At 35.2% G+C, this 26,834-nt stretch overlaps 5 protein-coding genes across 8 annotated transcripts; all 5 read left to right on the plus strand.

Moving 5' to 3' along the window:
* The first annotated feature begins 101 nt into the window (after positions 1 to 101).
* On the plus strand, positions 102 to 2,307 carry LOC125209955 (uncharacterized). The gene is made up of 4 exons (XM_089067950.1): positions 102 to 657; positions 738 to 904; positions 1,050 to 1,161; positions 1,760 to 2,307. Exons 2-4 carry the CDS (start codon positions 825 to 827, stop codon positions 1,988 to 1,990), a joined length of 423 nt encoding a protein of 140 aa, XP_088924076.1. The 5' UTR covers positions 102 to 657; positions 738 to 824; the 3' UTR covers positions 1,991 to 2,307.
* A 157-nt stretch (positions 2,308 to 2,464) lies between these two features.
* On the plus strand, positions 2,465 to 6,310 carry LOC148930089 (COP9 signalosome complex subunit 3-like). 3 transcript variants are annotated; one of them, XM_089067429.1, is made up of 11 exons: positions 2,465 to 2,828; positions 3,221 to 3,270; positions 3,356 to 3,602; positions 3,706 to 3,763; positions 3,895 to 3,984; positions 4,338 to 4,406; positions 4,993 to 5,082; positions 5,177 to 5,335; positions 5,434 to 5,555; positions 5,824 to 5,896; positions 6,014 to 6,310. In XM_089067429.1, exons 1-11 carry the CDS (start codon positions 2,632 to 2,634, stop codon positions 6,080 to 6,082), a joined length of 1,224 nt encoding a protein of 407 aa, XP_088923555.1. In that variant the 5' UTR covers positions 2,465 to 2,631; the 3' UTR covers positions 6,083 to 6,310. The 3 variants fall into 3 exon arrangements, with proteins under 3 accessions (XP_088923555.1, XP_088923553.1, XP_088923554.1); XM_089067427.1 differs by having other exon boundaries at positions 2,467 to 2,828; positions 3,155 to 3,270; XM_089067428.1 differs by having other exon boundaries at positions 2,468 to 2,828; positions 3,155 to 3,270; positions 4,341 to 4,406.
* Positions 6,311 to 6,865: 555 nt separating this feature from the next.
* Positions 6,866 to 11,415, plus strand: LOC148930090 (cytochrome c1-2, heme protein, mitochondrial). 2 transcript variants are annotated; one of them, XM_089068945.1, is made up of 8 exons: positions 6,866 to 6,984; positions 7,715 to 7,783; positions 8,178 to 8,395; positions 9,316 to 9,595; positions 9,681 to 9,752; positions 10,605 to 10,721; positions 10,820 to 10,885; positions 10,982 to 11,415. In XM_089068945.1, the coding sequence occupies exons 2-8, from the start codon at positions 7,724 to 7,726 to the stop codon at positions 11,096 to 11,098; spliced, it is 930 nt and encodes a 309-aa protein (XP_088925071.1). In that variant the 5' UTR covers positions 6,866 to 6,984; positions 7,715 to 7,723; the 3' UTR covers positions 11,099 to 11,415. The 2 variants fall into 2 exon arrangements, with proteins under 2 accessions (XP_088925071.1, XP_088925070.1); XM_089068944.1 differs by lacking the exon at positions 6,866 to 6,984 and adding an exon at positions 7,019 to 7,112.
* Positions 11,416 to 14,728: 3,313 nt separating this feature from the next.
* LOC148930091 (uncharacterized) lies at positions 14,729 to 18,355 on the plus strand. The gene is made up of 2 exons (XM_089068470.1): positions 14,729 to 15,607; positions 18,069 to 18,355. Exon 1 carries the CDS (start codon positions 14,871 to 14,873, stop codon positions 15,582 to 15,584), a length of 714 nt encoding a protein of 237 aa, XP_088924596.1. The 5' UTR covers positions 14,729 to 14,870; the 3' UTR covers positions 15,585 to 15,607; positions 18,069 to 18,355.
* A 5,299-nt stretch (positions 18,356 to 23,654) lies between these two features.
* LOC148930092 (lysine histidine transporter 1-like) lies at positions 23,655 to 26,091 on the plus strand. The gene is made up of 8 exons (XM_089068469.1): positions 23,655 to 23,880; positions 23,971 to 24,128; positions 24,210 to 24,596; positions 24,689 to 25,082; positions 25,296 to 25,401; positions 25,493 to 25,584; positions 25,680 to 25,748; positions 25,841 to 26,091. The coding sequence occupies exons 1-8, from the start codon at positions 23,821 to 23,823 to the stop codon at positions 25,988 to 25,990; spliced, it is 1,416 nt and encodes a 471-aa protein (XP_088924595.1). The 5' UTR covers positions 23,655 to 23,820; the 3' UTR covers positions 25,991 to 26,091.
* Positions 26,092 to 26,834: the final 743 nt, after the last annotated feature.

The raw sequence follows: 26,834 nt of genomic DNA on the forward strand, positions 1-26,834 counted from the left end.
TTAATAAACGGTTAATCTGGTTTTGCATCAATATTTGACTACTTATGGGCCAAATAATAACTTTAGGCCCAATATAATGTCAATAGGCCCATACATTACACAAATACACAGAAACATCATCACTTGTTCCTTTTTCTCTCCCCTTTTCTCTCTCTGCGAAGCTGAAATTTACTGAAAATTCTCGTTTTCGCTGCATGCCATCCGAGGAAGAATTCCAATATGTCGACTGCGGCTCAAGCTTTTAACGGCAATCTCAAGGCATGTCTTCTTTGTATTTTGTTTCGATTTGATTATTAATGGATGCACGATAGCTGTTTGTGAAAATTACTGAGAGATTTTTTACGAGAAAGTGGTATAGATTTTTAATTATCAATATGCATAGGAATGTTAATTATCAATAATTTCCGGCCTCTGCATTTCATCTTTGCTTAAGTTTGATAAGTGCAGCAAAGTAGGGTTTAAGTTCCTTTCAATGGCAGACTAGCTGACGACTTTTCCATGAGTAACGGAGATTGAATTCATGATGTGTTTCTAACAAGCGCATTGAGTTCCTGTTAATGAGACTACGATCATTTCATTTCACAGAAAGCACTTGCAGGACTAAGACGCATCGAATTGGATGGCCTGAGATGGAGAGTTTTTGATGCAAAAGGGCAGGTTTGATTCTCTGTTCAGTTATGTGTACTTAGTTATGAGTTTCAGTGTTGCACAGCATAACTGAACTTCGCTGATGTCAGGTCTTGGGTAGACTAGCATCCCAAATAGCAACTGTGGTTCAGGGGAAGGACAAGCCTACATATGCTCCCAATCGAGATGATGGGGATATGTGCGTCATTATCAATGCGAAAGATGTATGTGTTACTGGAAGGAAAATGACTGACAAGTTTTATCGGTGGCATACAGGGCAAGCACAACTTTTATATATCTTTCTTGCTTGAAAAGTTTGATGATTGCCATGTTATTGGAACTAACTATTGCATCAGTGCAAATTTGTGTATTTGTGGCATAGAAATGGTTGTGCCTGCTTATATATTGTAAAAATGGTATAGGTACATAGGCCACCTGAAGGAAAGGAGTTTGAAGGATCAGATGGCGAAGGATCCCACGGAAGTTATCCGCAAAGCTATCATGCGAATGCTTCCTAGAAACAAACTGCGTGACGTGAGTCTATTTGAGTGATATACAGCGTTTCTTTGATAATGCATCTTATCATGCTATGCATTGTCTTTCAATCTTATTTCAGTTTTTTCTCCTCTTTGGAGCTAAGGGCCTTTCACTAGTCTGAAATCAATTTATAGTCCTGAAAAAATGGTCAGACTACAAGTTAGAATATGAAACTACTCCCTGGAAAGTCAAACGTTGGAATTATGATATGTTTGAACAATGTGAGGCTGTGAGCTTGTCCATCTCTCTATCTGATGAGCTATTAAGAGTTAACTTGCTGGAGTGTGATTCCAGTGTCCATTAGAGATGAGATTTCTATCTTAGTTTTTCTTGCAAATTCTATAACACATGTAGCTTAATAACCTGCAACTACATGGGTGAGATTCACAATAATGTGACGTAGCATGCATAACTTGTGATGTCCCGGGCTATGGTATAAATGTATGTTTAGTGAACTTTTATTCTGGTTATCCTCATTCTATTTCTGTTCTATACTGCAATCTCTCGTTCCAGAATCATTTAGTTAGTCGATAATGTTTGATGTAAGATGTCTGTGTAGATTTATTTAGCTAAACATTATTGTTGACATGTTCAGGATAGAGACAGAAAATTAAGGATATTTGCTGGCAGTGAGCACCCTTTTGGTGATAGGGCTATTGAACCTTATGTGATGCCTCCAAGACAAGTGCGTGAAATGCGACCCCGTGCAAGACGTGCTATGATTCGAGCTCAAAAGAAAGCTGAAGAACAAGCACAGGGTTCTACAAATAATACCAAAAAAGGCAAGAAGAGAGACAACAAGCCTGAAGCAGAAATTAGTGCATGATGGCCTGGGCTTTATTCATCTACTGGCAATCTCTCCAATGATATACCGTGTGTACTGGTTTACTTGAGCATATATCTATGCTGTGACTTTAGTTTCGACGAATTACCTGACTGCTCAGCATTTAAGGGATTTTGATTAGAGAAACTTTGAAGGAAATTCTGGACACCCTTGTTTGTGTCTGCTATTTTGTAAAACTGTTTTGTGCCTAGAAATAATGCTTAGCAATCAACGTCTTTTGTTCCTCTATCTACTTCAGGATTTTATTACTGATGCAAATGGATTAGTTCGAGTTGTGAATTTATACACTTCATTTTGAACTGTTGTTTTTATTTTTCGTTTATTCCTGATGCTCGAGTTGTTTTACAGTTGATTTAGCGCTTCAATTATTATTTTGATATGTAAATAATAATTTCATGAGATGTGTGTAAAATGAATAACAAATAGTAACACAACTATACGTTGTTTATCCCCTTTGAAAACCTAAGCAAAATGACAAATGCGTAACTCACGATCCGGCCCATGACCTACATCATGAACGTTCAAGTTCAAATTTTTTTTATCGATGTTAATTATTAATTTTCCTACTTACGTATAATCGAAAAGGAAAATTCATCATAAACCAAGAAAGAAGATTTGATTTGATGAATCTGAACATGAGCTCAGTGGAATCGCTGGTTGCTCAAATCCAAGGGCTGTCCGGCAACATCGGCGAGTTAACTCAGTTACGCAACTACTTGAAGCAGTGCGATGATTTGCTCCGCACCGAGTCCACTCGCCTGTCTCCTCTGCTCACCGAACTCGACCCCTCCGTTCACTCCCTTGGCTATCTCTACATCTTGTGAGCATTCATGCCCTAATTATACTTGTACATACTGCCACAATTTCAATGTCATGCATGCTGTCAATATTTAAATTTGTTGAGAATTTCGTGGTATTTGTGAACTAGGGTTTATTTGTCGGTAGTGATTCCGTACCAGTTGTTTTGTGCACGGGTTATTTGCTCTGAAGGGATTTTCTAATTTCGTTTAGCCCTTTGATTTCTCAGTGTATGTTAAGCTGGTAGAATGGAGCGAATGTATGTTACCTAGTATGTAAAAGGAATTTTCATGGAGGTAGTTGTATCTATTGTTTATCATAATACTTTTTTGAATTATTTTGTATTAGGGAGGCCTGCACATCTGCTCCAATATCAAAACATCAAGCAAATGAGCTGGTGCTTTCTGTTGCCAGGTTCATCAATGTGTGTGCTGCGGAGCAAATCCATTTGGCGCCTGAGAAATGTAGCCTTTTTCTCTATAGAATACTCACTTATATTTAGATTTTTCCATACTGTTATTGATATTTTGGTGGCTTGTTGACTTGCAGTCATATCTATCTGTAAAAGGTTAATGTTACAAGTCATGTTGCTTGAAGATCCCATGAGTGGTGTGGCTCCATTGCTGACTTCCATACGCAAGCTTCAGTCGTCAACCGAACAGCTGACAACTTTACACCCTGACTTTTTGCTTCTGTGTTTGCTATCTAAGTGCTTTAAAATCGGCCTTTCTGTCCTGGAAGATGATGTATTTGAGGTTGATCAGCCTCGAGATCTTTTTCTATATTGTTATTATGGGTAAGTTGTCTCCTTTTCTTTTTTGTTTCTTATTTTCTATAGCTTGTTGATGATGACTGACATAAAGCTTACTGATACATTATTTGATTTTTGGGATAATTAGAGGTATGATTTGCATAGGACAAAAGCAGTTTCGCAAAGCCTTAGAGCTCTTACACAATGTATGTGATTTCTGATGATTATTATTTAATAGTTATTACCTTCATTTTTAATGTGTTCTAGATTTTTATTTGTATACTTACTAGTGTTATATCACTATCATCAACTTTGATTTATTTGATCTTTGTTTTAGGTTGTAACAGCACCTATGCCAATTATTAGTGCTATAGCAGTTGAAGCATACAAAAAATATATTCTAGTTTCTCTCATTCATCTTGGACAGGTATGAAGGATGCATGATGTAAACTACTTGTACCCTTTCCTACTGAAACTATGAAAGTTTTAATCTTTGCAATCTTAACCTTTTGGGGTAATATTTGCAATCTGTGTTATCGTTTTTGGAAAATTTGATGAACTCTTATGTTCAAATTTTGTAGTGTTGGAGTATCAATTATCATATTATCTGCATTTATATTATGATGAAGAATCTTTCTTGTAATATAGTATTTCCTTTCAGCTGTTGATAGCTTTAGCTCTTGATTTTTTGCCGAGTGCCTTCTTTGAAAAACTGTCGTTAGCATAATTGTTTTCGGGCCTTGAAAATGCTTAAGCTTATTCCCGTTTTGATCTTGATAGCAGTTTGCTACTAGTTTTCCCAAGTATACTTCATCAGCTGCTCAAAGGAATCTAAAGAATTTCTCTCAGGTATCTTTCGGGGAACCAATTTTCATTTATTACTAGGGCATTGGATTGTCTATTCATTTGGCGTTTACTATTCTTGGTGAAAAGCATTTAGTTTATTATTATTGCATGCACATTCGTGTCGATACCCTTGAAATCCTAATGTCTAAAGCATCGAGGCATATCGGTTTGGACTAAATCACTTAGAATCTTCTGCAATCAATGCTATGTGAAACCATGATCATCAAAGCCAACATAGATCGATGCACTAATCTGACCTATACAGAATGCCTTAACATTGAATTTGAACCAACTAGCACAAATCAGTTACATGCTTTAACTTGTCCTGGTAAGTTGTTTCAATTACATATGGATCTGCTGTTACACATGGTTTGCTTTATCACTTTCCTCCTAGCAATGGGACTTTGGGGTTTCAGTAGCTGGAGCTTTTATTAGGTTAATTTTATTTTCCAATCTCTTTTATCGCTGCATTCTTATGAATACTTTTTTTTAATAATACAAGTTCCTTGTGCAAGCTTCATATTTTGTTTTATTGCTGAACTTTCAGTTTTTAAATTTACTCATTTGTGTAATTTTATTTTCCGAGCAGTCTTACCTTGAGTTGGTAAATAGCTATAGCACTGGTAAAGTATCAGAGGTCGAGAAGTGTGTGGAGATATACAAGAACACGTTTGGAAGTGTAAGCCATTTTCATTGCTTCGGAATTCGTAAATTGCATTTTCATTCTGGTGCTTCCATTCGGAGTCTGATGTGAGATTTTCTTCAACTTCCAGGACAATAATCTTGGGTTGGTGAAGCAAGTGGTATCATCAATGTATAAACGCAATATTCAGAGGTTGACTCAGACATACCTGACTCTCTCCCTCCAAGACATAGCGGATACAGTTCAATTAAACAGCCCAAAAGAGGCTGAGATGCATGTTCTTCAAATGGTAAGTTTGAAGCATGAAATACTCACTTTGTCTGATTATGTACTGAAAATTATTGGTATGATCTGATGACTTATGTAACTATTTATCTCTTGAATTAGATTCAAGAAGGTGACATTTATGCTACAATCAACCAAAAGGATGGAATGGTTAGATTCCTTGAGGACCCCGAGCAATACAAAACCTGTGAGATGATTGAACACCTCGACTTCTCAATCCAGAGGTACTTTATGTTATCATAAAGTCATGTAGCATTAGCAAGAAAGTATATGATCCTTCTGAATATGCTCTCTATTAGGGATATCTTCTAAACTTTGCTGGTGTTTTGGATCCTAGAGTCTAAACCCAGTAGTATGTGAATGCTTCATATTTGCATTACAACTTTATTGGATGAACAGTTCCATCTGCTAGATTATAGGATACAAATGAATAGACAAAAAAGTTTTCAACTCACCTCTGAATCTGATGTCTCCTGTTAAACTTTGTTTCAGGATTATGAGGCTCTCGAAGAAACTAACGGCCATGAATGAAGTTATGTCATGCGACCCTTCTTACCTTGGAAAGGTACATATTCAGTTCTTTTTATGTTGCATAAGACACTCATATGTGTCAGCTGCAGCAAAGCTAGATTCTTTAGTTTCCTCACCAAACTGCATTTATTTGGTCGTTTTGCCTATTCAGGTTGGGAAGGAGCGGCAAAGATTTGATTATGATGATTTTGATACCGTTCCTTCTAAATTCATCGTATGAGGAAGGCGAAACTGAAAAACACAGGCCTTCCAGTGACTTGTGAGTTTTGGATAGGAGAAAAAACTTCCATTTTGTTATGAGATAAGCTGGGATTGGAAATCTTTGTAAAGCTAAAATTATTAGTTTTTTTTTTTTGTTTATTAAAAGGCACAAACAAGCACCATTTATTTTGATACTACTACTACTACTACTACTACTTTATGAAAGATGCTGCATAAGATTATTTCACTTGGATGAATTCCAAGGGCCAGGCCTTTTTTGGGTGCTTGGCTTATGCTGCAATCCTCTACCCTCACAAATCTAAATTTCATAATGAGTATCAAATCCATACTTGCCAGAAAGGCTATATGTTACAAATTATGTGAAGATATATGAAAGTAAAAGAAGCTTAGACAATCTTTGATACGCTAAAACTTAAATGAAGTAGGTAAATATTTCCAATGGTATTCAAACTCCATCTTACTTTTGGGTTTATATTACAACAAATCCAAATTACATTTTTAAACTTTGTGAGTAAAAAAAGCGTGGATAAATAATATTTTTTTAAATTTAAATTTAGTGTAAATGATTGGAGTAAAAATCGCTATTTAACATGATATTTTATATACTACTAAAACGAGTTTAAATTTAATGAAAATAATTTGTATGTATTCTGAGTGGAATATTTTTTTCCAACTAATTAACCAAGCCTAAATTTGGTAGCCACCCCTAAATGGGCCACTGCGGCCCAATAGCACAAAATTGCATTTATTTTAAAATTCTCTGTTTTTATCTTAAAAAAAATCCATCCTCAAATATACTCATATTCCAAATACAGTAATTTCATTTGGACAGGTCTTCGTCGGCTTCTTCGTTTTCTCGGATCTCCAAACAATCGCTGCCGTCGAGATTTTCGTATTTAGGTGAATTTTCTCCTCTCGATCTGCTATTTCCGTGAACTGAATTACCTCTCTATTTAATTATATTTTCTTCTTATTTTTCTATTTCTCTCCCTATTTTCGCATTGAAGTTGCAGCATTTCTACATGTTGGTAGGTTAAGTTTTCAGATTCAAATCGGACTATGGTAGTTTATACGATTCCGCCTTTGTTTCTTGGGAAGAGGCATCTCCTTTTTTTTTCGATTATTTCCGTCTTCAGTTATCAGTACCTTTTGTTTGTAGAAATACTAGGGCTGTTCTGAGTTTATATGATTTCGCCTTTGTTGCTTGTGAAAAGGATATCATCTCCTTTTTTATTATTAATTATTTACCATCTCCAGTTATCAGTACCTGTTGTTTGTAGAAATACTAGGGTTGTTCTGAATCACACGCACTAGATCCAGTGGAGTCATGTAGTGGCAGTGTTGCTCGTTTTGTGGAATGATGGCTTTCTTGTTTTATTGGGAGTGGTATTATGTTTGAGTGGCGATGGCTGTATTGCAAAACATTGGAATATCTCTTTACTTAATGTTTCCCCTAGAAAGGATAGGTTTGATGTGGCTATTTTTTTTCATGGTAATTCAAAATCTTTGCTGTGTGTTTTTTGTCCTTATATTGTTATTTGCTGTTAATGAGTCTATGTACCTACTGTCTTTGGTATTAGTTCGACATAAACTGAATGTCTACCTTTTTTCCTTTATTTCAATTAAACAGGGAGATAAGATGTTTGTAGGCAGAGCTCTCGGCCGGTTACTAAGAGAGAGACTTCAGTCACAAAACACTGTATGCTTATCTTTCTTGGTTAAAATATACCTATGTTCTATCCGGATAGTTTCTCATTTTTCTTCAATTTGATTAATGCAAGGTTGGTGAAATTCTGCCTCTGGTTCTAACAGTAGTTACTGAAAATATGTGCAAAATCCCCCCATGATTGAAAGCGGAATGGAATTTGTTCCATTCCTACTTGTCTAGTGCGATAAATGTATCCATTCGTTTCTGAAATTCTATTACTATCCATTATCACTGTCTATAGGAAATCTTAGGTTCAATTTTTTTTCCTGGCAAGTAACAGGGAAATCCTTTCATATTCTTTGGCATAATCACCATCTAGACAATTTCTTAACTCAGTGCTTAAGAAATACTGAAACAATGATGCCAATATTCATTTTTCCTTCAGGTGTCTCCATTGTCATCTCTTATTTCTAAGAAAGAGCAGGAAGCAGTTGGATCTGCTGCCACTAAGTCCTGGAGGGCATTGGCTCTATGTGGGGCAGGTGTCTCAGGGTTGTTAAGTTATGCAACAATAGCATCTTGTGATGAGGCTGAACATGGTTTGGAAGCTGCCACCTATCCTTGGCCACACAGTGGCATTCTAAATTCATATGACCATGCTTCGTAAGTTAATATGTTACTTTCTCAAGTTCTTTTTTGTACACTGTGTTTACAAGAACTGAATATCTTCAGTTCTGCATTCTCTATTGCAGATATACACTAAATGTACCTGCTTTCTCTATTGCAGATATACACTAAATGTACCTGCATTCTCTTTGCTTATAGATTCATTCTTGTAAAGTTTTCTCTTTAAAATAGTGGGACTAAAAAAATTCAGAAGCAACTCATCCTGTTTCATTACCTTTTGGCATCTATTATCCCCTTATTAGTCTGTAAACTAACCTTAAAGCCGGGAATTTGCACTGCATCATTTTTTCTAGTTGCTTTCAACTTATATTTATCTTTGGCAATATCATTTTGGTCAATGGAGGCCTATCAACACAGCTCTTTGTCCAGCCTCTGGTTGTTGACATTTGACAGTAAAGAACAAGTTTTATTTTGGGGTTGTCGGCTTTCATAGATTCTATCCTTGTATGTGCTGGATCCTTGTTGTTCTTAGGTTATGATCTAATCAAAGTATTTTATTTTGAATAATTAATGATGACCAGCTTGATTTCCAAATCGTACTATGCATTATGCAAAAAAGATAACCCTCACATTCTCATTATAAAAAGCTTTTTCCTTCAACTTATACTTGAGCATTAGAAGGTGAAAAGTGAAAATATGACGAGTCAAATAAAAGAAGATGAATATTTAATGAACCAAACAAACTATGGCAAGAGAAAGTGATACTGGATTCGTTGAACAACAATACAAGGATACCCTATTTGCTCCTATACCAGTATAGAGTCGTGTCTTTATTTGTTCTACCAAATATGATGGGTTAGTTTCTATGTTGTGATTGGATATCATCCTCTTCTCCATTTAAAAGCTTTTCATTTTCCATTGATTTTGAATTGAGATGCCTTTTCCATGTTAAACAGGATTCGTCGTGGTCACCAGGTGTATCAACAAGTTTGTGCCTCCTGCCATTCAATGTCATTAATTTCATTCCGTGACTTGGTTGGTGTTGCATATACAGAAGAGGAAACTAAAGCTATGGCCGCTGAGATTGAGGTAGTTGATGGGCCAAATGATGAGGGAGAGATGTTTACTCGTCCTGGCAAACTCAGTGACCGGTTTCCTCAGCCATATGCAAATGAACAAGCAGCTAGGTTCGCTAATGGCGGTGCTTATCCTCCTGATTTAAGTCTTATAACCAAAGTATTTTCTACCTCTCCCTCATATCTTCATCCTTGGATTGTCATGTTATCTATCTCTTCTAATATTTTTCCTCTTGCCTCTTTAGGCTCGTCACAATGGTCAAAATTATGTATTTGCCCTATTGACTGGATATCATGATCCTCCTGCTGGTGTTACAGTAAGTTTTTCTGGTTCATATTTGATTTACCTTCATAAGTGCAATATTATATTGAGTAATTTGTGTCTAAGCTGACCTCAACTTGGTATAGAATTTATCTACTTTGATTCTATATTTGGAAAATGCCAGCTCACTAAGTGGATTAATATGCTCGTTGCTGTTCTTCCCATTTTGAACTTGCTATTGTGCTCTGTTTTGGTTTATTTCCTTCTGTTTTAGTAGGTCTGGTGGCTGGGCGTGTCTGTGTATTCATTTGATCACCCTTGTAATCATCAAAATTCGTTTTACTTCTTACTTCATGATCCATATGGTATTGTATCGACAATACCATCAAATTTTGTTGTTATGGCTGGTAAAAATGTTTAAACTTCAAGCAGGTGAATTCCTCGTATTACGTGGCCCTCCCCTTGGAGTATTTTTTGTTTAATTATCCTAGTGGTTTTGAATACGCTTGAAGTGGAGCCCTGAATGTAGTAAATTGATGGTAAAATTCATTTTAAAATTAGTTGTGTATTCATGTCGAGTGTTCTGAGTACACAGACTGCCATGCATATTTGAGAATGAACAATTATTCATTCATTTTATTTGTGGATTTTGCTTTGGATCATCATTGTACTTGTTCAATTTTTCATTGGTCATTAAGGATCCACATTCCATCATCCATCACATTTGTTTGCAGTTTGTGATTGAACTCTAATTAACATTACTGATAATTTCCTTATAATTGTACTGATTGAACTCTAATTAACATTACTGATAATTTCCTTATAATTGTACTGTTCCTTTTTCTAAGTAGGGAATTTGTATTTATAATGGATAAATTCTAAATGGTGAAAGTATCTTCCTCTCTAGATTCGTGAAGGATTGCATTACAACCCTTACTTCCCTGGGGGAGCTATTGCTATGCCTAAAATGCTTAATGATGGTGCTGTTGAGTACGAAGATGGTACACCCGCAACAGAAGCTCAGGTTAAATCACATTTAACTTTCCGTTCATGCATATTTATCCGAGATCACATTCCCATTTTCCATATCATGCTCATCTCTTTATTTGCTATCTTTCACAGATGGGTAAAGATGTTGTCTCATTTCTAGCGTGGGCTGCAGAGCCTGAAATGGAAGAGAGAAAACTGGTATGGTTTCACTAACAAATATAGCGAAGACTGTACACACCCATTAGCGTGTTACCTCTTGTCTAACATATTTGGCATTGCTACCTGAAACCACAGATGGGATTCAAGTGGATATTTGTTCTATCACTCGCACTTCTTCAGGCTGGTTATTACAGGCGCATGAGGTGGTCTGTTCTCAAATCTCGTAAGCTGGTGCTTGATGTTGTGAACTAGATTTCCTCAGCTTCCTAGTTTATGTTCCAGAGGATCAACTTTGCTTGTCTTCATGCTACTTTATTCACGAATCGACATTTTTCCCAGGCCGTGGGCCGATTTATAGCTTTTCCATTTTGGTGGTGAATAATGAAATCTTACTAGGGAAAAGATTTCTTGGTTTTCCAGCTGCTGATGGTAACTGTTATTGTTTGGATTTTGATGAAAATGAGATGTAGAGAGCGAGATTCCTGAAAGGGGAAACTTCATGTAATAACCGAGTACTTCTATTTTCTCAGAAGAATTTGATTACTTGAGCAAAATTTTCTTTCTATTAATTGAAAGTTATTAAATCTTGTTAGATGCTACAGGTTGTGAAATAATGCTGCTTCTAAGGCTGCATTCTTTTTCATTTTCACACTCGTGCTTTATCCTGATTGGGTGATATGATGGTCAAGAAATATATTCTTGAATGCTTCTGCAGATTATCTTCACAATAAAATATTACTCCCTATATCAACGTCCTATAATATACTACCAAAGAATATCATTTTCTGTAACTTTGTGTGATAGTAAATGGGCCAACAATGTATCTATGATTTTCCCCTGGAATATATATTTATAGGAGATTATTGGTATGGTGGAATAACTTGACAATTGAACAATCAATTTTATATTCATTTCATATGTATGATTGTGATTTGAACTCATGACTTGTCTTTCCCAACGAATCATTTTTCTTAATGACGAGAGAATAATCACTCCTTCCATTCTGCATGGAGTATTAGCTATTTCTTGTGAATGACAACAACTAATGCGGCATACTTTTTATTCACTAGTATTCAAATTTCAAACATTGATAATTGATTTTATATTGTTTGATTTGAAAACAAATAAAGACATAGTAGTATAATTTTTTCATTTATATGGACATACCAACTACTCATCGCAATAAAAAAGTTTGACTTTTCATAGGATTTCCAATGAAAAATTCTTAATCATGGACAACAAACTACTACACTATTAATAATGAAGGCATGCATCATGCAAAATCAACATTACTTCATTTGCCCTTTTCCATAATAGAATGCGAGTTTTAGTTGCAACCAAATTTTATTTTAAGGAATTTACTTAAAGGTATGGCTCACATATCAAACTTGTTCCTATTTTATTTCTTTTCGGTTTAATTTTACGATGCCATGATTGGTGGGTTTGTAAGCAAATTTGGATTAATTTTTTAATGTGGGCACACTTTTCCTTTCTACTCCACCAATAAACTAATGCTCCGAACCACAACAAATCACATAATTGTTCTTTGCCCTAATGGTAATGACCTCTTAACAAGTTCCACGTGTTTCGATGTACTTTAGCAAGAGCATAGCATTAACTTGTCCATCCACTTTCTATATTCGTAGCCATCTCTTTTCATTATTTATACAAAATCTAATGGATAAAAACGAAGCAAGAAGTTCTTATTTACCCGTGACCTAGTTATATATAGAATGTCAGGTTAGATACTAAAAATATTTTTCAAAGTGCTTGTATTTATATAATTTTATTTTTCAATTTTGGTATGATTTCTTTTTGTAATATTTTGAATTTTTAACAAAACAGTTCAAATATTCTCTATTGATTTCTAGGATTGTTATATACTCCTATAACATTAAGCACATATTATTAATTTTACATTACATTGACTTCTCAAGAAGTGAGGGTTTCTAATAACCCGATGAAATCCCGATATCTTGGGTGATAATAATTATTGCTGATTGAGGTGCTAAGATTTTTATTGCATCAAATTTTGTCCTGATCGAGGTTAGCTTGCTGGTTGATTATATATCTTCATGAGGAGGTTAGCTTGATAAGACTAATGTTTTATCGAACATAAACTCAAGTTAGTTGCAATGTAATTCCAATACGATAAATAATTAATTATCTTGAACTAGACAAGTCTTGATCAAATGAGTAATTAAAATAAAATAGCAACATGTTTAATAGTACATTTATATATAGTACAATAAGAAAACTCGTAAAATTAAACTCGTTATTTATACATACTGAATGACTCGAATCCAGACACATTGGATAAATGAAAGCGTAATACCAGTTGAGTTGTGGTTCATTTTAATATATAAATTAATGAGTAAAACTTATGAAGTACCTATGATATTGTTTTCAAAGATTTTCAAACATATGTATATAAACATTTGTCTAAGAAACTATTCATTCCAATATTCCTCAAGTACTATTAATAAGGAAATTTTAGTATTTTTAACCAATTTATTGTACCCATCTATCCATTCTACAGTGACACTTAAAAAGTTGTTGAATTAAGATGTAGACAATACATAACAAATTTTGACTTACACATATTGTTTCTCTATGTGGTTATTGGACTTTTTGGAACATTACAAAACAAATTAAATGGAGAGTATATACAAAGCTTCGGAGGAATTGCATAACAACCAGAAACTAAGCGACAGCGCGTAGTTAAGTGTGTAGATTGCCAAATTCGCACTGTAAGTATTAGATTTATGTGTAGGTTTAAGAGATTCAATCTTCCGAATTGTCCTAATCTGTTAATTGTTATAGTTATGAAGTAAGGATGCTTGTGCTTCAACTATATTAAGATAATTTTGCAAGATGCTAGGGATTATTAATTATAAGCATTCTACACCTTCAATTCTTGCATGTATGAAACTCACAATATTCTCGAGGCCTTCTAGTTTGTTAGTGACCTGGACTCACTATTCATCTGTAAAAATATAGTACTAGTATTCTTTTTCATAATCCAAGAAAAGACTTGTGAAACTTTTAAATATGAACGAGTTATGCTTTTAATAATGAATATTTTAAGTTGAATGTCCAAAAATATTTGAAGACTGGGACATGGAACCTCTTATAAGTTGAATGTTTTTTTGAGAAAAGTACTGATTTATTTGGTTTAGTTGTAAAAGAATGTCCACAATATGGATTTGTTCAGTGGATTAGGCTGTTTTAGTTTTAGAAAAACAAATTAGAAAAAATGCATCCTGCATTTTGGCCATTTTATTAAAATTTCTTATTGGGCCCTAGAGTAATGTAAAATTCATTTAGCAGTGGTTATTTGTTTCAGTAGTCACTGACGCACTACGTGTTACATCACTGAAAAAGACAAATAAAAGAGAGAGTTAAGAAATACTCCTACAAAACCATATTTGAGTTATGATACAATAATAATAGCAGTCCATGAATTATTAGAGAGCTCAAATATAAGGAGACAAAAGTATATAATGAAGAACATAGGAGTATATATCATTTTATGGCTTATTAATCAGAGTGGATGGTAGCATTAAATTTCCAGTTCACCGTTTAATTGCAGCGACAGCGACTGAGCCTCCTTCACTCGTTATGCGTGTAGCTACGGTAATAGCTCTCTCTCTCTACACGTGTCCCTAACTCTGCGTGCATATATATATATATATGGAGTAGTAGTATATGATAAGCCGTAGCTTTCAAACGGAAAACGCACACGTGTCCATGTTCTGGAACCTTTCCATTAAGCTCCTAAAAACACCATTATTCCTGAGGAATGGCTGGTTGCGTCCGCCCCTACTGCACCTGCCGCTCTCCCATTGGCCCCTCGCCTCTCCACCAATCACATCCCGTTTTCAACTTCCTATATTGCTAACATGTGTCACTCAATTTCCTCTACACCAACTTTACTTTTCTTCCTCTTCAGCATACATGATATATCTGTATCACCCCACTTTGCTTTTCCTCATTTCCATGCTTAGGTCATAGTTTCAGATCCATGCGCCCTAGATCCACCCATCTCCACCCGATAATGCTCAGATTCCGCCCGATCGCGCCTAAACCCGCCGGCCACGATGCCGCGCCGGACCAGAATCGGAGAGATCTCACCGGAAAGCGAGTCAAGAGGAAGTATGTTCGGATTCGTGCTCGCCGCCCGAAGAGTAAGGGTTTGGACGGAGGAAACCTACCGTCGCCGCCGCCTGAGAAAAAAACGGTGACGCTCCAGCTTCTCGGTGAGAGATCTGAAGGTGAGAGGGAGATGTGTGAAATTAGAGGTAAGGAAATGAGTTTGAGAGATGAGGATGGTACGGCGGCGGATCTGAGCGGTGTGATGGTGACGTGGATAGTGATGGAAGGCGTGACGGACAAGTTTGCAGGGGTAGGGTTAGGGTGTTCGGATGAGGAAAAGATGAATAATCTGGAGAGGGACACGTGTCCGGGTTTCATATCGGACGGCGGAAACAACGTGATCTGGGTGAACTCTGCGTACAAGAGGATGGTGGCGGAGGAGAAGGGTTTTCTGGTGTGGTTGGTGGTAAAGGAACAGTTGCCCCAATTTTGCCCCTCGTTTGCATGCAGAGTTAGTGTCACTCATCAGAACGCACAGGGCCAAAAGTGGAATAAAATAGTGCCGTGTGATGTTTGGAGAATGGAATTTGCTGGATTTGCATGGAAATTGGACGTCAATACCGCCCTCAGTTTAGGTTTCTAGTGTGAGCGGAACAATATTTCCAGGTAATTACCAATTATTAACCTCCTATCCCTAATTTCCCCTTCACATCTGGTGTTAAATTAATTAAGAGCCAATTAACTTTACAAAATTAATTTTAATCCTTTTAAATTCATTAATCACTACTAAGATCGATCTGATTCGCCGGTCTATAGCATAATTTAGATCTATGGTGAATCGGTTTAATTGAGGGAGACTTTTTCAAATCCTAATTTTACCCCTAATAGTTTCTAAATATAATAGCATATCAAAATAATATCTATATTGACTGATGAAGACAACTACTCCTTGTTTCTATAATCTAATTATATATGCATAATGCAATTACAAAGTATTTCACCCATTAGCTGCCTTTAGAGTTTAAGTAAATATATGACTCATCATATATTTCTGCCACTATCCACAAATCCCCTTCATTTGCTCTTAAGATGATACTTATCCAGATTAAAAAAATATCAATATACATATTATTGGCTTTAAAATAACACTTCACATCACACACCCCTCCCCTCTATTATTCTTATGCTTATACTATAATTAAATATAAAAAATATGCCAATAATCAGTAGATTCCAAAATCACACCCAATTTATATAAATCAATATAAAATACATAATTTAGAAATCTTGGGTACGGCTCAAAAATCAAGATAAAACATCAAAGTCCAAAAAGGACACATATTACACATACACCCTTTGTCAAACCTAATTAAAAACATATTACTAAACCCTTCGTAATAGCTTATGAGTTGTCCAACACATCTTAATATATATTTAAAATGATGATATAAAATTTATTTTACCTTTTAACAAAATATGAAAATATATGTATCGATTGGTTCTTATAAACAAACACTCCGTACTAGTTTAAAAGCCCACATTGACCAAATATCTATTTATATATTTATATGCCTAAAACTATTTAACTTCCTATTATAGGATTAACTTAGGGTTCTAAAAATTTAGCTATTCTGAATCTCTGATAATATGTAGTACTATACATCAAACTGATCAACTTCAGAAGTAGGTATTTTTTCAATTTTTAGAAATGTCATATAACTGTTACTCCATTAATTATTCCCAGGTTTTTTCTTAAAAAATTTTTAACTGAACGATTTACAATATTGCGTAGGATTAATCACAAATTCAAAGTGCAATAACTTCTCAGTATAAATTATTTAGTTGATAAAAAATTCATTGCCATCATCATATAAGTTGTTTAAATGTGTAAAAATTCTTCATCATACATAGTTTTAATTTATCACTCGTCCTGTACTGTAACCATGCATGCTTTGCATGATATAAAGAACTTGAATAACACCGATTTTTTAACGTAATATTGACCCAGATATGCCAACCTTATGAAAATATACTCAGTTAAATGTTGGATCCTGAAGTTTATATGATCTTAAAATTTGGATATTATCGTTTTCCATATCCTTACCTTTATCATTATCCTTACCATTATCGTTTTATTTTCATCATCATTATCATTACTTTAGACTACTATTACAGTGATAACAATTGAAGAGCATTACTCTAGCAAAATATTCTTAGCAGAAAATATGAAATTTGAACTCCCATGACGAGTAAATGCCACGGCTAAAAAAATTAGTAACACTAGTATATTTTTTTTCTTTAAAAGCTTACTCTACAAAACACTATATATAGTACTATATGGAGTACTTATATCTTATTTCCGAGCCTACATACAAATTCATCAGCTTAAAAAAACTACTCCCTCCGTCTCACTATAAGTATTTTTTTTGCTCGTTCCACTGTAAGTGAGTTAGTTTTCTACTACAATTTTAACAAAAAACCACATATTTACTCTTTCTTACGTACTTTATTTTTTTTCCTATTTTCTCCTCATTTCTCTACTTTATTCTCTCTCATACTTGTTCTATCTCCATTTAACTCACCAAAATTATTTTTTATCGATTATGTGCCCAAATGAAATGCCTCAACTATAATGGAACGGAGGAAGCATAAGGGAGTATTCTTTTTTCTTCTTTTTTTCAATGGAAAATGATTCAAAATATAACCTATTTTTCACTTTTTCACATGTTGTATGGAATCGATAGTTTCATGCAGAAAAAATCTGGGCATTCCCTTTTTCTTCCTTTTTCATTATATTTAAGATAATTGTATTATAGGGTATCATTGTGATAATATTTTCTTTGTTTTCCACCTTGGAAAAAATGTGATAAAACAAAAGTGGTTTTATAAAAAAAATCCTCTTTCTTATTTTTCTCATGATAAATTCACAATGCATACTAATGCAGTTAATATTAGGTTTTGTTGATTATCAATGTCTTCTAGGAGTACTTTTTTTCTTTTGAAGATAGCTTAAGATCATTCCTTGTTAACTTGTTATCTACGATAATGTTTTCTGCACAAGTAGTCAAGAGCAATTAAGTTTATTTTAAACATGTAGCATTATAAATATCTCGATTTTCTTATGCAGGCGATTGACGGTGGGTTTAGTTCGTAGAAGAAGAGCCATGCCCAAGATACAATGTTGCAAGAGTAAGTTGTAAATAAACCTTTAATCTGCTGAAGCAGTGTGTATCTAATAATACACACAAAGGTTTCTAATGTAATATTATCATTCGAAAGAATTATGATGACAAGTTAAGGAAAACGCAGTGCGCGACAAAGACTTGAAATCAGATGTATTCTAGTGTCAGTGAAATGCCTAATCGGCCCATTTCACCTTAATCATTTACGACACCACCTTTCTTCATTTCCTCATTACTTAGCCAATCTTCTTTGAGTTAAATGGTTTTTAACAATCCTACAACTCCATGGATGTCGGATCTTCGCCTACAAGGTAATTTATTCATTTCATTTTTGGACCGTTACAAGGTAATTGACTCGTTTCATTTTTTTTGGCAAAAGTTTTTTTTTTTCTCTTGTACTTTATCTTTTTTCTTATCTTTTTTACTTAATTCTCTCTTCACTAACTTATAAACTCTCATTTCTTAATCTTTGAGCTAAAAAGAAATGCTCCAAGTAAGGTGAGACGAGGGGAGTGCGTAATTGTAAATGACAGACACATATCAATGAAATTTTATAATCTACATATCACATATCAATGAAATTTTATAATCTACCCATATTTTGATTTTAAAATTTTTAGTGATTTGTTTACATGATTATACATACTACGGAGTAGTAATTTTTGTAGATTTTTATTGATAAGCGTCAGTTATATGCATACAATAAGAAAATTGTTACTTTCACCAAAAATATCTCACGTCTGTTTTATTGTGACTGCAATAAAACATCTCACGTCTGCATTACGTAACATCTAGCTAGATTTTCAAATTAGTGATGTAACTGCAATTAATCATCTTGTATAATATTAATTTTTAAAGATATTATTTCGATTACGATAAAGCTCTCTTACCAGCCAAAAGGCTGTCTTGTCAGCTTTAGCCAATGAGAACTGTCGGTGCTTTGTTTAGATCTGATAAAATAACTCACATTATAAATTCTGATAAAAATGAATTACAACAATTTAAAGATCCTTAAATCGATTGATGACATTTACTCAACCCGCTTAGTTTTTATTTTTATTTTTTAAGCGATAAATGAACTTATCATTTCTATTTCTAATAATATTAGGACTAGAAAGTTCCACAAGTGACAATGTTCACTTTTTTTTAAACGATAAGTAAACCGTTTCTATTTTCCTGTCCTTGACGACCTTGTAACCTTTCTCAAGGAATAATTCAAGAAAGAATTATAAAGTTATTATACGGCTTCCAAATTAAGTTTGCTTCCTTTTGTGGCGCTAGTTTTGATTGGTTGAAGCCGAGTCTTCATTACCTTAATATCAAATTTGATTGGTAAGCATTCTAGTCGACAACACTAATAATTTATTCATATACTGATATACATACACCAATAATGTTATGAGGACATATCAACTTTCGTTTTCGTACAACTTAAAATAATTTGAAATAAGATTACTAACATATCTAGAAATGATGTGGTCTGGTTGAGATGATTGAATCTATCAAGTGTTATAAAAACCCAATACCAAGAAAAAAAAATTAAACATAGCTCTTTTGTGTGCGTGTATAGCCTAATGATAGAATAATTAATATCTAAGACCAAATGACTTCAGTTTAAAATCTATAGTGATACACTTTTAAAAACAATTCAATAGTAAAAACATAAACAAAAATAGCTATATTGAGTAATACTACATCTAAACATCATTAATCTTTTAAAAAGTCAAAAGAAAAGGAGTTAAAATAAGTGATTAAGGTTAAAGAGAAGATAATTTGATTATTAATAGGTGGTACTATGAGTATAAATATATAGAACTAAATTGTAGTCCAAAAGCTGAAAAGCTGCATATCCAATGATTTAGCATAATATAGTCCGACAAGACGTCATCGAACCATCCACGCGTCGTGAATCCAACACATGCACTGCACCAACTTATTCTCCATCTTTAAATAATTATGCCACGCGTAACCTCAGTCTCATAACTACTTTTTCATTTTTCATAATCCCAAAAGCTGTTCCTAGTGCTTTGCCATATGTCCTCCTCCACATTGGTCCATTTCTTAAACCCAATCCAAGCCCTATTTCATCTAGATACGCTGCTTTTTCACGGCCCCACAAATATTACCTTCACCAAATTAAAATATTCGAAATATCATCCATCATATACTATTCTAATACATGTCCTATTCCTATACACAACTACTACATAATATAACTCGTACATTTAACTTTTTTTTATACTATCAGAGTTCCTGACTCATTCGACCAATTGGCGTGAGCCCACGTGAGGTTCATGGGAATAATAAAAAAAATATTTAAAATGTCTCAAACTTAAAAGTAGTAACCTCTTCGCCTCTTTTAAAATAATCCATTTATCTTTTTATTGTCCCAATCAATATGATGCATTACTTAAAATAAAAATAAATTTATATCTACTTAGTTTATATATATTTTCTTACTTTATTCTTTTTAATTAAAACACAAAATAAAACTGCATAAAATTCTGTGTCGTCCAAAGAAAAGATCATTTTTGTTAAGACAGGGGAAGTAGTTGTATTATAAAATTGTATCAGAGGGGCAGTCATATTTCATTGAGTCAGTCAAATCTAAGTAAACTAACATACATTGTTGTCTTGATGAGGAAATATCCATAGACTTGATTATGTCAGTGTGAGTAGAAAAAGTAAATATCACCTCGCTAATTAGAGCATCCACAATAGCGGCTAGCCGAACTATTGTAATAGGCCAGTGCTGAATCGGCGAAAAAAACGGCGTGGGCTAGCCGATTTGAGGGTGCTGGCCGCCATTGTGGCGTACCGATCGGTCAGCGCCAATTTTCATTTTTTTTAAAATTATTTTTTGAAAACCTATATATACGCGATTTTAGTTTCATTTTCATTTGCACCACTTGTTTTAACGAGTTTTTTCTCTCTCTAAATTTCTGACAAGAGCAACATCGAACGATGAGTAACGTGGGTGGTAGCAGTGGTGGTAGTAGTGGTGGTAGTGGTGGTAGTGGTGGGGATACTGAGGAGTATGAACGACAGATGAACGAGGCTATGGAGGCCTACATGAACCGCGAGCTAGAGCGGTACATGCGAAGGGTCGAACAGCAGGCGGTACCTCGCCCTCCACCGGTTGTCCACCGCCGAGCAGTGATTGATCGGGATCACGTAGCTGCACATCAGCGGCTATATGACGACTACTTCGCTCCGGACCCGCGGTTTCCAGCAACCATGTTCAGGCGGCGTTTTAGAATGCGCAGGGAGTTGTTTATGTGTATCGTTGACGCTTTGGAGCGTCGATATCTTTATTTCTGCTTCAGGCACGATGCGGCTGGCAGACCCGGCTACACGCCTATCCAAAAGTGCACGACGGCAATCAGGCAGTTGGCCTACGGTGGCGCGGCAGACATGTGGGATGAGTACCTCCACATCGGTGAGACGACTTCTTTGGAATGTCTGAAGTTTTTCTGTTAGGGCGTGATTCACATTTTCGGTGAGCAGTACCTTCGAAGCCCTACACCCCAAGATTGTCAGAATCTGATGTAGATGCACGGGGAGCAGCATGGATTCCCTGGGATGTTAGGCAGCATAAATTTTATGCATTGGGAGTGGAAGAACTGTCCAACTGCCTAGAAAGGGGCCTACACGACCGGCTACAAGGGAAAGAATCTCACGATGATCCTCGAGGCCATAGCTGATTACCGGCTATGGATCTGGCATGCGTATTTTGGGGTAGCCGGGTTGAACAACGACCTCAACGTCATCAACTCGTCGCCCCTCTTCAACGAGAAGTGTCAGGACATCGGTCCAGCCGTCTCATTTGTGGCCAACGGCAACTGGCATGATATGAGCTACTACTTGGCGGATGGGATATACCCTAGGTGGCCTGTCTTTGTGAAGACGATCAGGCACGCGGCGGATGACAAGAAGGCCTACTTTGCGGAATGGCAGGAGTTGGCGCGCAAGGACGTGGATCGCTCATTTGGTGTGCTCCAGTCTCGATGGGCGGCAATTAAGGGTCCAACGCGTTTGTGGGATGTCAAATGCATTGCTGATATAATGTACGAATGCATTATCATGCACAACATGATCGTCGAAGACGAAGGCGTACAACTGACTAGTTGGGCCAATGACGATGAAGCCGGTCCAAGCCACGGAACGGCCACCCCTAGCGTACAACGTGGGGTACCTCACGATGAAGTCGGCCGCCTCCAGGAATATGCCGACATGCGCCAAGTGGATGTTCATATTCAACTCCAAAAGGATATAATTGAAGAGTTGTGGGCACGGAAGACTGCACGACGATAGGTTTTTTTCTTTATTATGTAATTTATTTTTTAAATTGAATGTACTTTTTTTTAATGCAATTAATGAATTTTCCCGTATATGTCTCGTAAATTTAATTCCGTAATTTGATCGTAAATTTAATTCCGTAAATGTAGTTGTTTTGAATTATTTTTATTGTGGCTGACCTATTTGAGTAAATGCTGACGTGGCAGGTGGATTTTTAGTGCTGCTGACGTGGCAGGGAGAGTGAGTGGCTGACCTATTCTTATTGTGGATGCTCTTATAAAAAGATCAAACAATATGGAGATTCTTCCTAATCAAATAATTGCCACACCCAATAATTTCAGAAGATCTTGCAGTCACGGTTCCACGAGCCAGTGGGATTATGAGAGACGAATGCTTGTATATTTGTATTGGGGAAGGCCCTAGCTTTTTTAAAATTTTTGTTTGTAATTTCTTAAAATCAATTTGAAATGATTTTGAATTTTTTTTCACATCTATGCAAGTATATTGCTAAATAAAAACTTCTACGAGTACTACTTATTGACGTTTTTAGGCTTTAGCGTTGCACTTTGTTTGATGTTTAGATCAACTGCTTTCATATCTGTGGAAGCCAAGGAGAGATTGGGCCGAAGTGACAATGTGTTAAAAGGCCCACATTAGTATCACTATGGGGCTCCATTTTATGAAGTTTGATCGTATTTTTTTTTAGTTTAACTAACTAATTAATCTGTTTAAAAATCTATCGAAAATCCACACATCAAATGTTGAAGCTCAAGAAAACAATGTTAACCTACGTGATTTGGCTATTGAAGGAAAGAATTATTTGGTATACGATTTTGCCTGATTAATGGACGTTAGACCAGTTTGATTGACTAGATCATGAACCGATAGCTTCATTAATTAGTTTATTTAGTGACCAAATTTTTAAAACATAAGTCTATACCAACAAATTATTGATCTCCAACCGTGAGAATTTTTAGCGGGACAAATTAACTCCCGGTCCATTCGTCGCTGGTATAGTAAAAGCTGAATGCGTCGGCATCTTGCAGTATTTCGTGTAGTGCAGTTTTTCTGCACCAATTAGTCCAAGAATGGACTGACCTGCAAAGACCCGTAACAATGTCAATGCAAACAAATTGAATTGGCCAACGTCATTAATTGTGTTAGACTAATTTATTAGGAGTGACTCTAAAGAATTAACATCAATAAGACCATTTATAATTCATTAATGCATTGAACAATTCAAATCAACTCACACATGACATCATTATTTTTTGATATACTCTACTAACTCCGAAGCAACTTGAGTTTCTTGGAAATTCATAATGGGCTAAACAAACAAACGTCAACTCCCAATTCAATCTTTAAAGTTTTAATTTACTCAGCTTTTCCTGCTTGAAGATGATGGAAGTGGAAACCAGAGTCCATTTTGGACACATGAAGTACTTCAACTCTCAACATGTATGTCCTAATTAATTTTTGGTTTTTTCATTTTGTACTAATTTGTATGACTGTTTTTTTTGGTTGTTGATTGATTTAATGTAATGATAGGCTGATGAGAGATGTGCAGAAGAGGAGGCTATAGATGATTGGATTCAAATCTCTCCACAAAAAAGTGCAAAGTGGTGGTTTTCAGCAGTTCATAATGTTACAGCGATGGTTGGTGCTGGAGTACTTGGTTTTCCTTATGCCATGTCTGAATTAGGATGGTACTATTATAACACAAATCAACTTTATTTATAATAACAATTAAATCCTTCATGTAATTATAAATTAAATGATGTTATTAGGGGGCCAGGAGTGACAGCCATGGTGCTATCTTGGGTGATAACACTCTACACTTTGTGGCAAATGGTGGAGATGCATGAAATGGTTCCAGGGAGGCGTTTCGACCGGTACCATGAGCTCGGGCAGCATGCGTTTGGGGAGAAGCTCGGGTTGTGGATCGTGGTTCCTCAACAGCTCATAGTTGGAGTTGGGGTCGACATAGTTTACATGATCACCGGAGGGAGATCTCTTTGTAAATTCCATGACTTGGTCTGCAGAAAGAATTGCAACAAGATTAATTTTACTTATTTTATCATGATTTTCGGGTCAGTCCACTTCGCGTTGTCCCAGCTGCCCGACATCAATTCAATCTCCGGCGTCTCCCTCGCTGCAGCAGTCATGTCCTTGAGGTATACCTCATATTGTAAATTGGTTATTACTATTGTTTTTGCTCAATTTTAATAAAACTGAGTTTTTTTATTTTTTTATTTTTTAAATTGAGTTACTCGACAATAGCATGGGGAGGTTCGTTAGCCGAGGAGCAGAAGGAGGAGGTGGAATATGGGTACAAAGCCGGTAACCCGGGCGGTACGATCATCTCCTTCTTCTGTGCGTTGGGAAATGTCGCTTTCGCCTACGCGGGTCACAATGTAGTGTTGGAGATTCAATCTACGATGCCATCTACACCGTCGAGGCCTTCCAAGAAAGCTATGTGGAAAGGAGTGTTGGTAGCTTATATCGTCGTGGCTCTTTGTTACTTCCCGGTCGCCATCGTTGGATATTGGAGGTTTGGCAATGGCGTCGATGATAACATCCTTGTCACGCTACAAGAGCCTGTTTGGCTCATCGCCATGGCTAACATGTTCGTCGTGGTCCATCTCATTGGCAGCTATCAGGTCCATTTGAGATATTTTTACTAACTTATTGCTCCTATTATATGTGGCTCTAATAATTTGAATGTTGTTTCGACTTGTCACATATATAGTGTGTTAGTGGCAGTTTGGTATTACATCACTAAAATAGTTAAAAATATCTAAATTGTGTATTTTTATTATATTTTTTTATTTATCTTTTGTACCAAACAGTCATGTATAGTTTAAGTGGTGCAGATCTACGCCATGCCAATTTTTGACCTGATTGAAATGGTTCTAGTGAAGAAACTAAAATTCAAGGCAAGTTGGTATCTACGTTTTATTGCAAGGAATACGTATGTGGGTATGTCACAACTATATATTTGAACAAAATAATAAGTTATGATCATAGGAAATATATATATATGTTGATGAGTTGTTAATTTTGAGTTCAGCTTTTACTATGTGTATTGCGATGACGTTCCCTTTCTTTGGTGGGCTACTTGGATTTTTTGGTGGATTTGCATTTGCGCCAACCACATACTTTGTAAGCAATTTTTAATTTACTGTCTTTGATATTTAATTACAACTTTGTTAAATTAATTTGGATTATAGAAAATTATAATTTGATCATTTTTTCAGCTTCCATGTATCATTTGGCTTGTAGTGAAGAAACCAAGAAAGTTCAGCCTCTCCTGGTTCATTAATTGGGTACGTACAATTTCAAGGTGTAATATATTGACTAGTATTTTTATTTTTGTTTTAATTAAGGTTATAATGATTTATTTGTGTGTATGAATCAGATTTGCATAGTACTTGGTGTGGTTTTGATGGTGGTTGCTGGGATTGGAGGGCTGAGAGAGATCATAGTCAATGCACATGGCTACAAGTTCTACTCTGGAAATAATTCAAGCTGTGCTAGCACATTTAACAAATTAAAATATCTTGCATGATAGTCCATTTTTACATTTTTTGTTAATCATTTATGTGTAATTAAATGTAAATTGATATTTGTGAAAGACTGAACTATTGAAATTAAGAAAGTCTTTAGAAACTGAGGTTGCAAATTTCCGATACCCCGTTATGAAAATATCACCGGAAATATTTGAATAAAGACATAATCTCATTTGAAATATTTTTGGATTTTGTTTATTTTTGAGCTATTTTTGTCCATCTATCATAGTTTGATCTCAATTAAGAAATATAGTATTAATGCATTTTGATATGATATATTTTTAATCATGAAGACGATATTTTTTTATTTTTATATAATACTATAACTGTACATATAATAATTATGATAAGGCTGTACATATATGCTATTTCATTAAAATTGAATTAATTTTAAATACCTGTTGTGCCAATCAAATGAAAGTTGACCTTACGGGAATATTACGAAATTATTGATTATCATAAAATTCCACCTAAACAGTGTCTGTCATGGATTATTTAAAGAATACTCCAACTTATCAATTTCCTTAATCTAACATAGATGATAAATTAAGTAAAATTTGGAAGAAGGGAATAATTAATGAAGACTCTTATTTAGCTCATTGACTTATAACTGTGGCTTTAAATTATTTCAAGAAGAACTTAGTCAACTTCATTCTTAATGCGGTATGTACATGCAATATTTTGCCAAATATTTGTTAATTAAAGTGAAGTACAGCTGGATAATCATTAATTACGAGGAACTATATTACTCCATAAATGACTTGTAGATAAGTTGGTACGATAGTATATATACTAATACTTCGAAAATAATTAGTTTAATCTAGCGAGTTATGTTCGTGCAAG

Source organism: Salvia hispanica, chromosome 3, assembly GCF_029641045.1.
Source record: "Salvia hispanica isolate PSC_SH4W2 chromosome 3, Shi_PSC_v1, whole genome shotgun sequence".
NCBI lineage: Eukaryota > Viridiplantae > Streptophyta > Magnoliopsida > Lamiales > Lamiaceae > Salvia > Salvia hispanica.

What these genes read in the sequence shown, in the direction of transcription:
- LOC125209955 (XM_089067950.1), top strand. Translation starts at nt 825, where the DNA reads ATGTGCGTCATTATCAATGCGAAAGATGTATGTGTTACTGGAAGGAAA. An exon ending in TTTTATCGGTGGCATACAGG is followed by an intron (nt 905 to 1,049) that starts GCAAGCACAACT and finishes AAAATGGTATAG; the next exon opens with GTACATAGGCCACCTGAAGG. An exon ending in CTAGAAACAAACTGCGTGAC is followed by an intron (nt 1,162 to 1,759) that starts GTGAGTCTATTT and finishes TGACATGTTCAG; the next exon opens with GATAGAGACAGAAAATTAAG.
- LOC148930089 (XM_089067427.1), top strand. Translation starts at nt 2,632, where the DNA reads ATGAATCTGAACATGAGCTCAGTGGAATCGCTGGTTGCTCAAATCCAA. An exon ending in CTCTCATTCATCTTGGACAG is followed by an intron (nt 3,985 to 4,337) that starts GTATGAAGGATG and finishes TGATCTTGATAG; the next exon opens with CAGTTTGCTACTAGTTTTCC. An exon ending in ACCCTTCTTACCTTGGAAAG is followed by an intron (nt 5,897 to 6,013) that starts GTACATATTCAG and finishes TTGCCTATTCAG; the next exon opens with GTTGGGAAGGAGCGGCAAAG.
- LOC148930090 (XM_089068944.1), top strand. An exon ending in ATCCTCCTGCTGGTGTTACA is followed by an intron (nt 9,753 to 10,604) that starts GTAAGTTTTTCT and finishes CTTCCTCTCTAG; the next exon opens with ATTCGTGAAGGATTGCATTA. An exon ending in AAATGGAAGAGAGAAAACTG is followed by an intron (nt 10,886 to 10,981) that starts GTATGGTTTCAC and finishes CTGAAACCACAG; the next exon opens with ATGGGATTCAAGTGGATATT.
- LOC148930091 (XM_089068470.1), top strand. Translation starts at nt 14,871, where the DNA reads ATGCGCCCTAGATCCACCCATCTCCACCCGATAATGCTCAGATTCCGC.
- LOC148930092 (XM_089068469.1), top strand. Translation starts at nt 23,821, where the DNA reads ATGATGGAAGTGGAAACCAGAGTCCATTTTGGACACATGAAGTACTTC. An exon ending in GCCATGTCTGAATTAGGATG is followed by an intron (nt 24,129 to 24,209) that starts GTACTATTATAA and finishes TGATGTTATTAG; the next exon opens with GGGGCCAGGAGTGACAGCCA. An exon ending in TCTCCTGGTTCATTAATTGG is followed by an intron (nt 25,749 to 25,840) that starts GTACGTACAATT and finishes TGTATGAATCAG; the next exon opens with ATTTGCATAGTACTTGGTGT.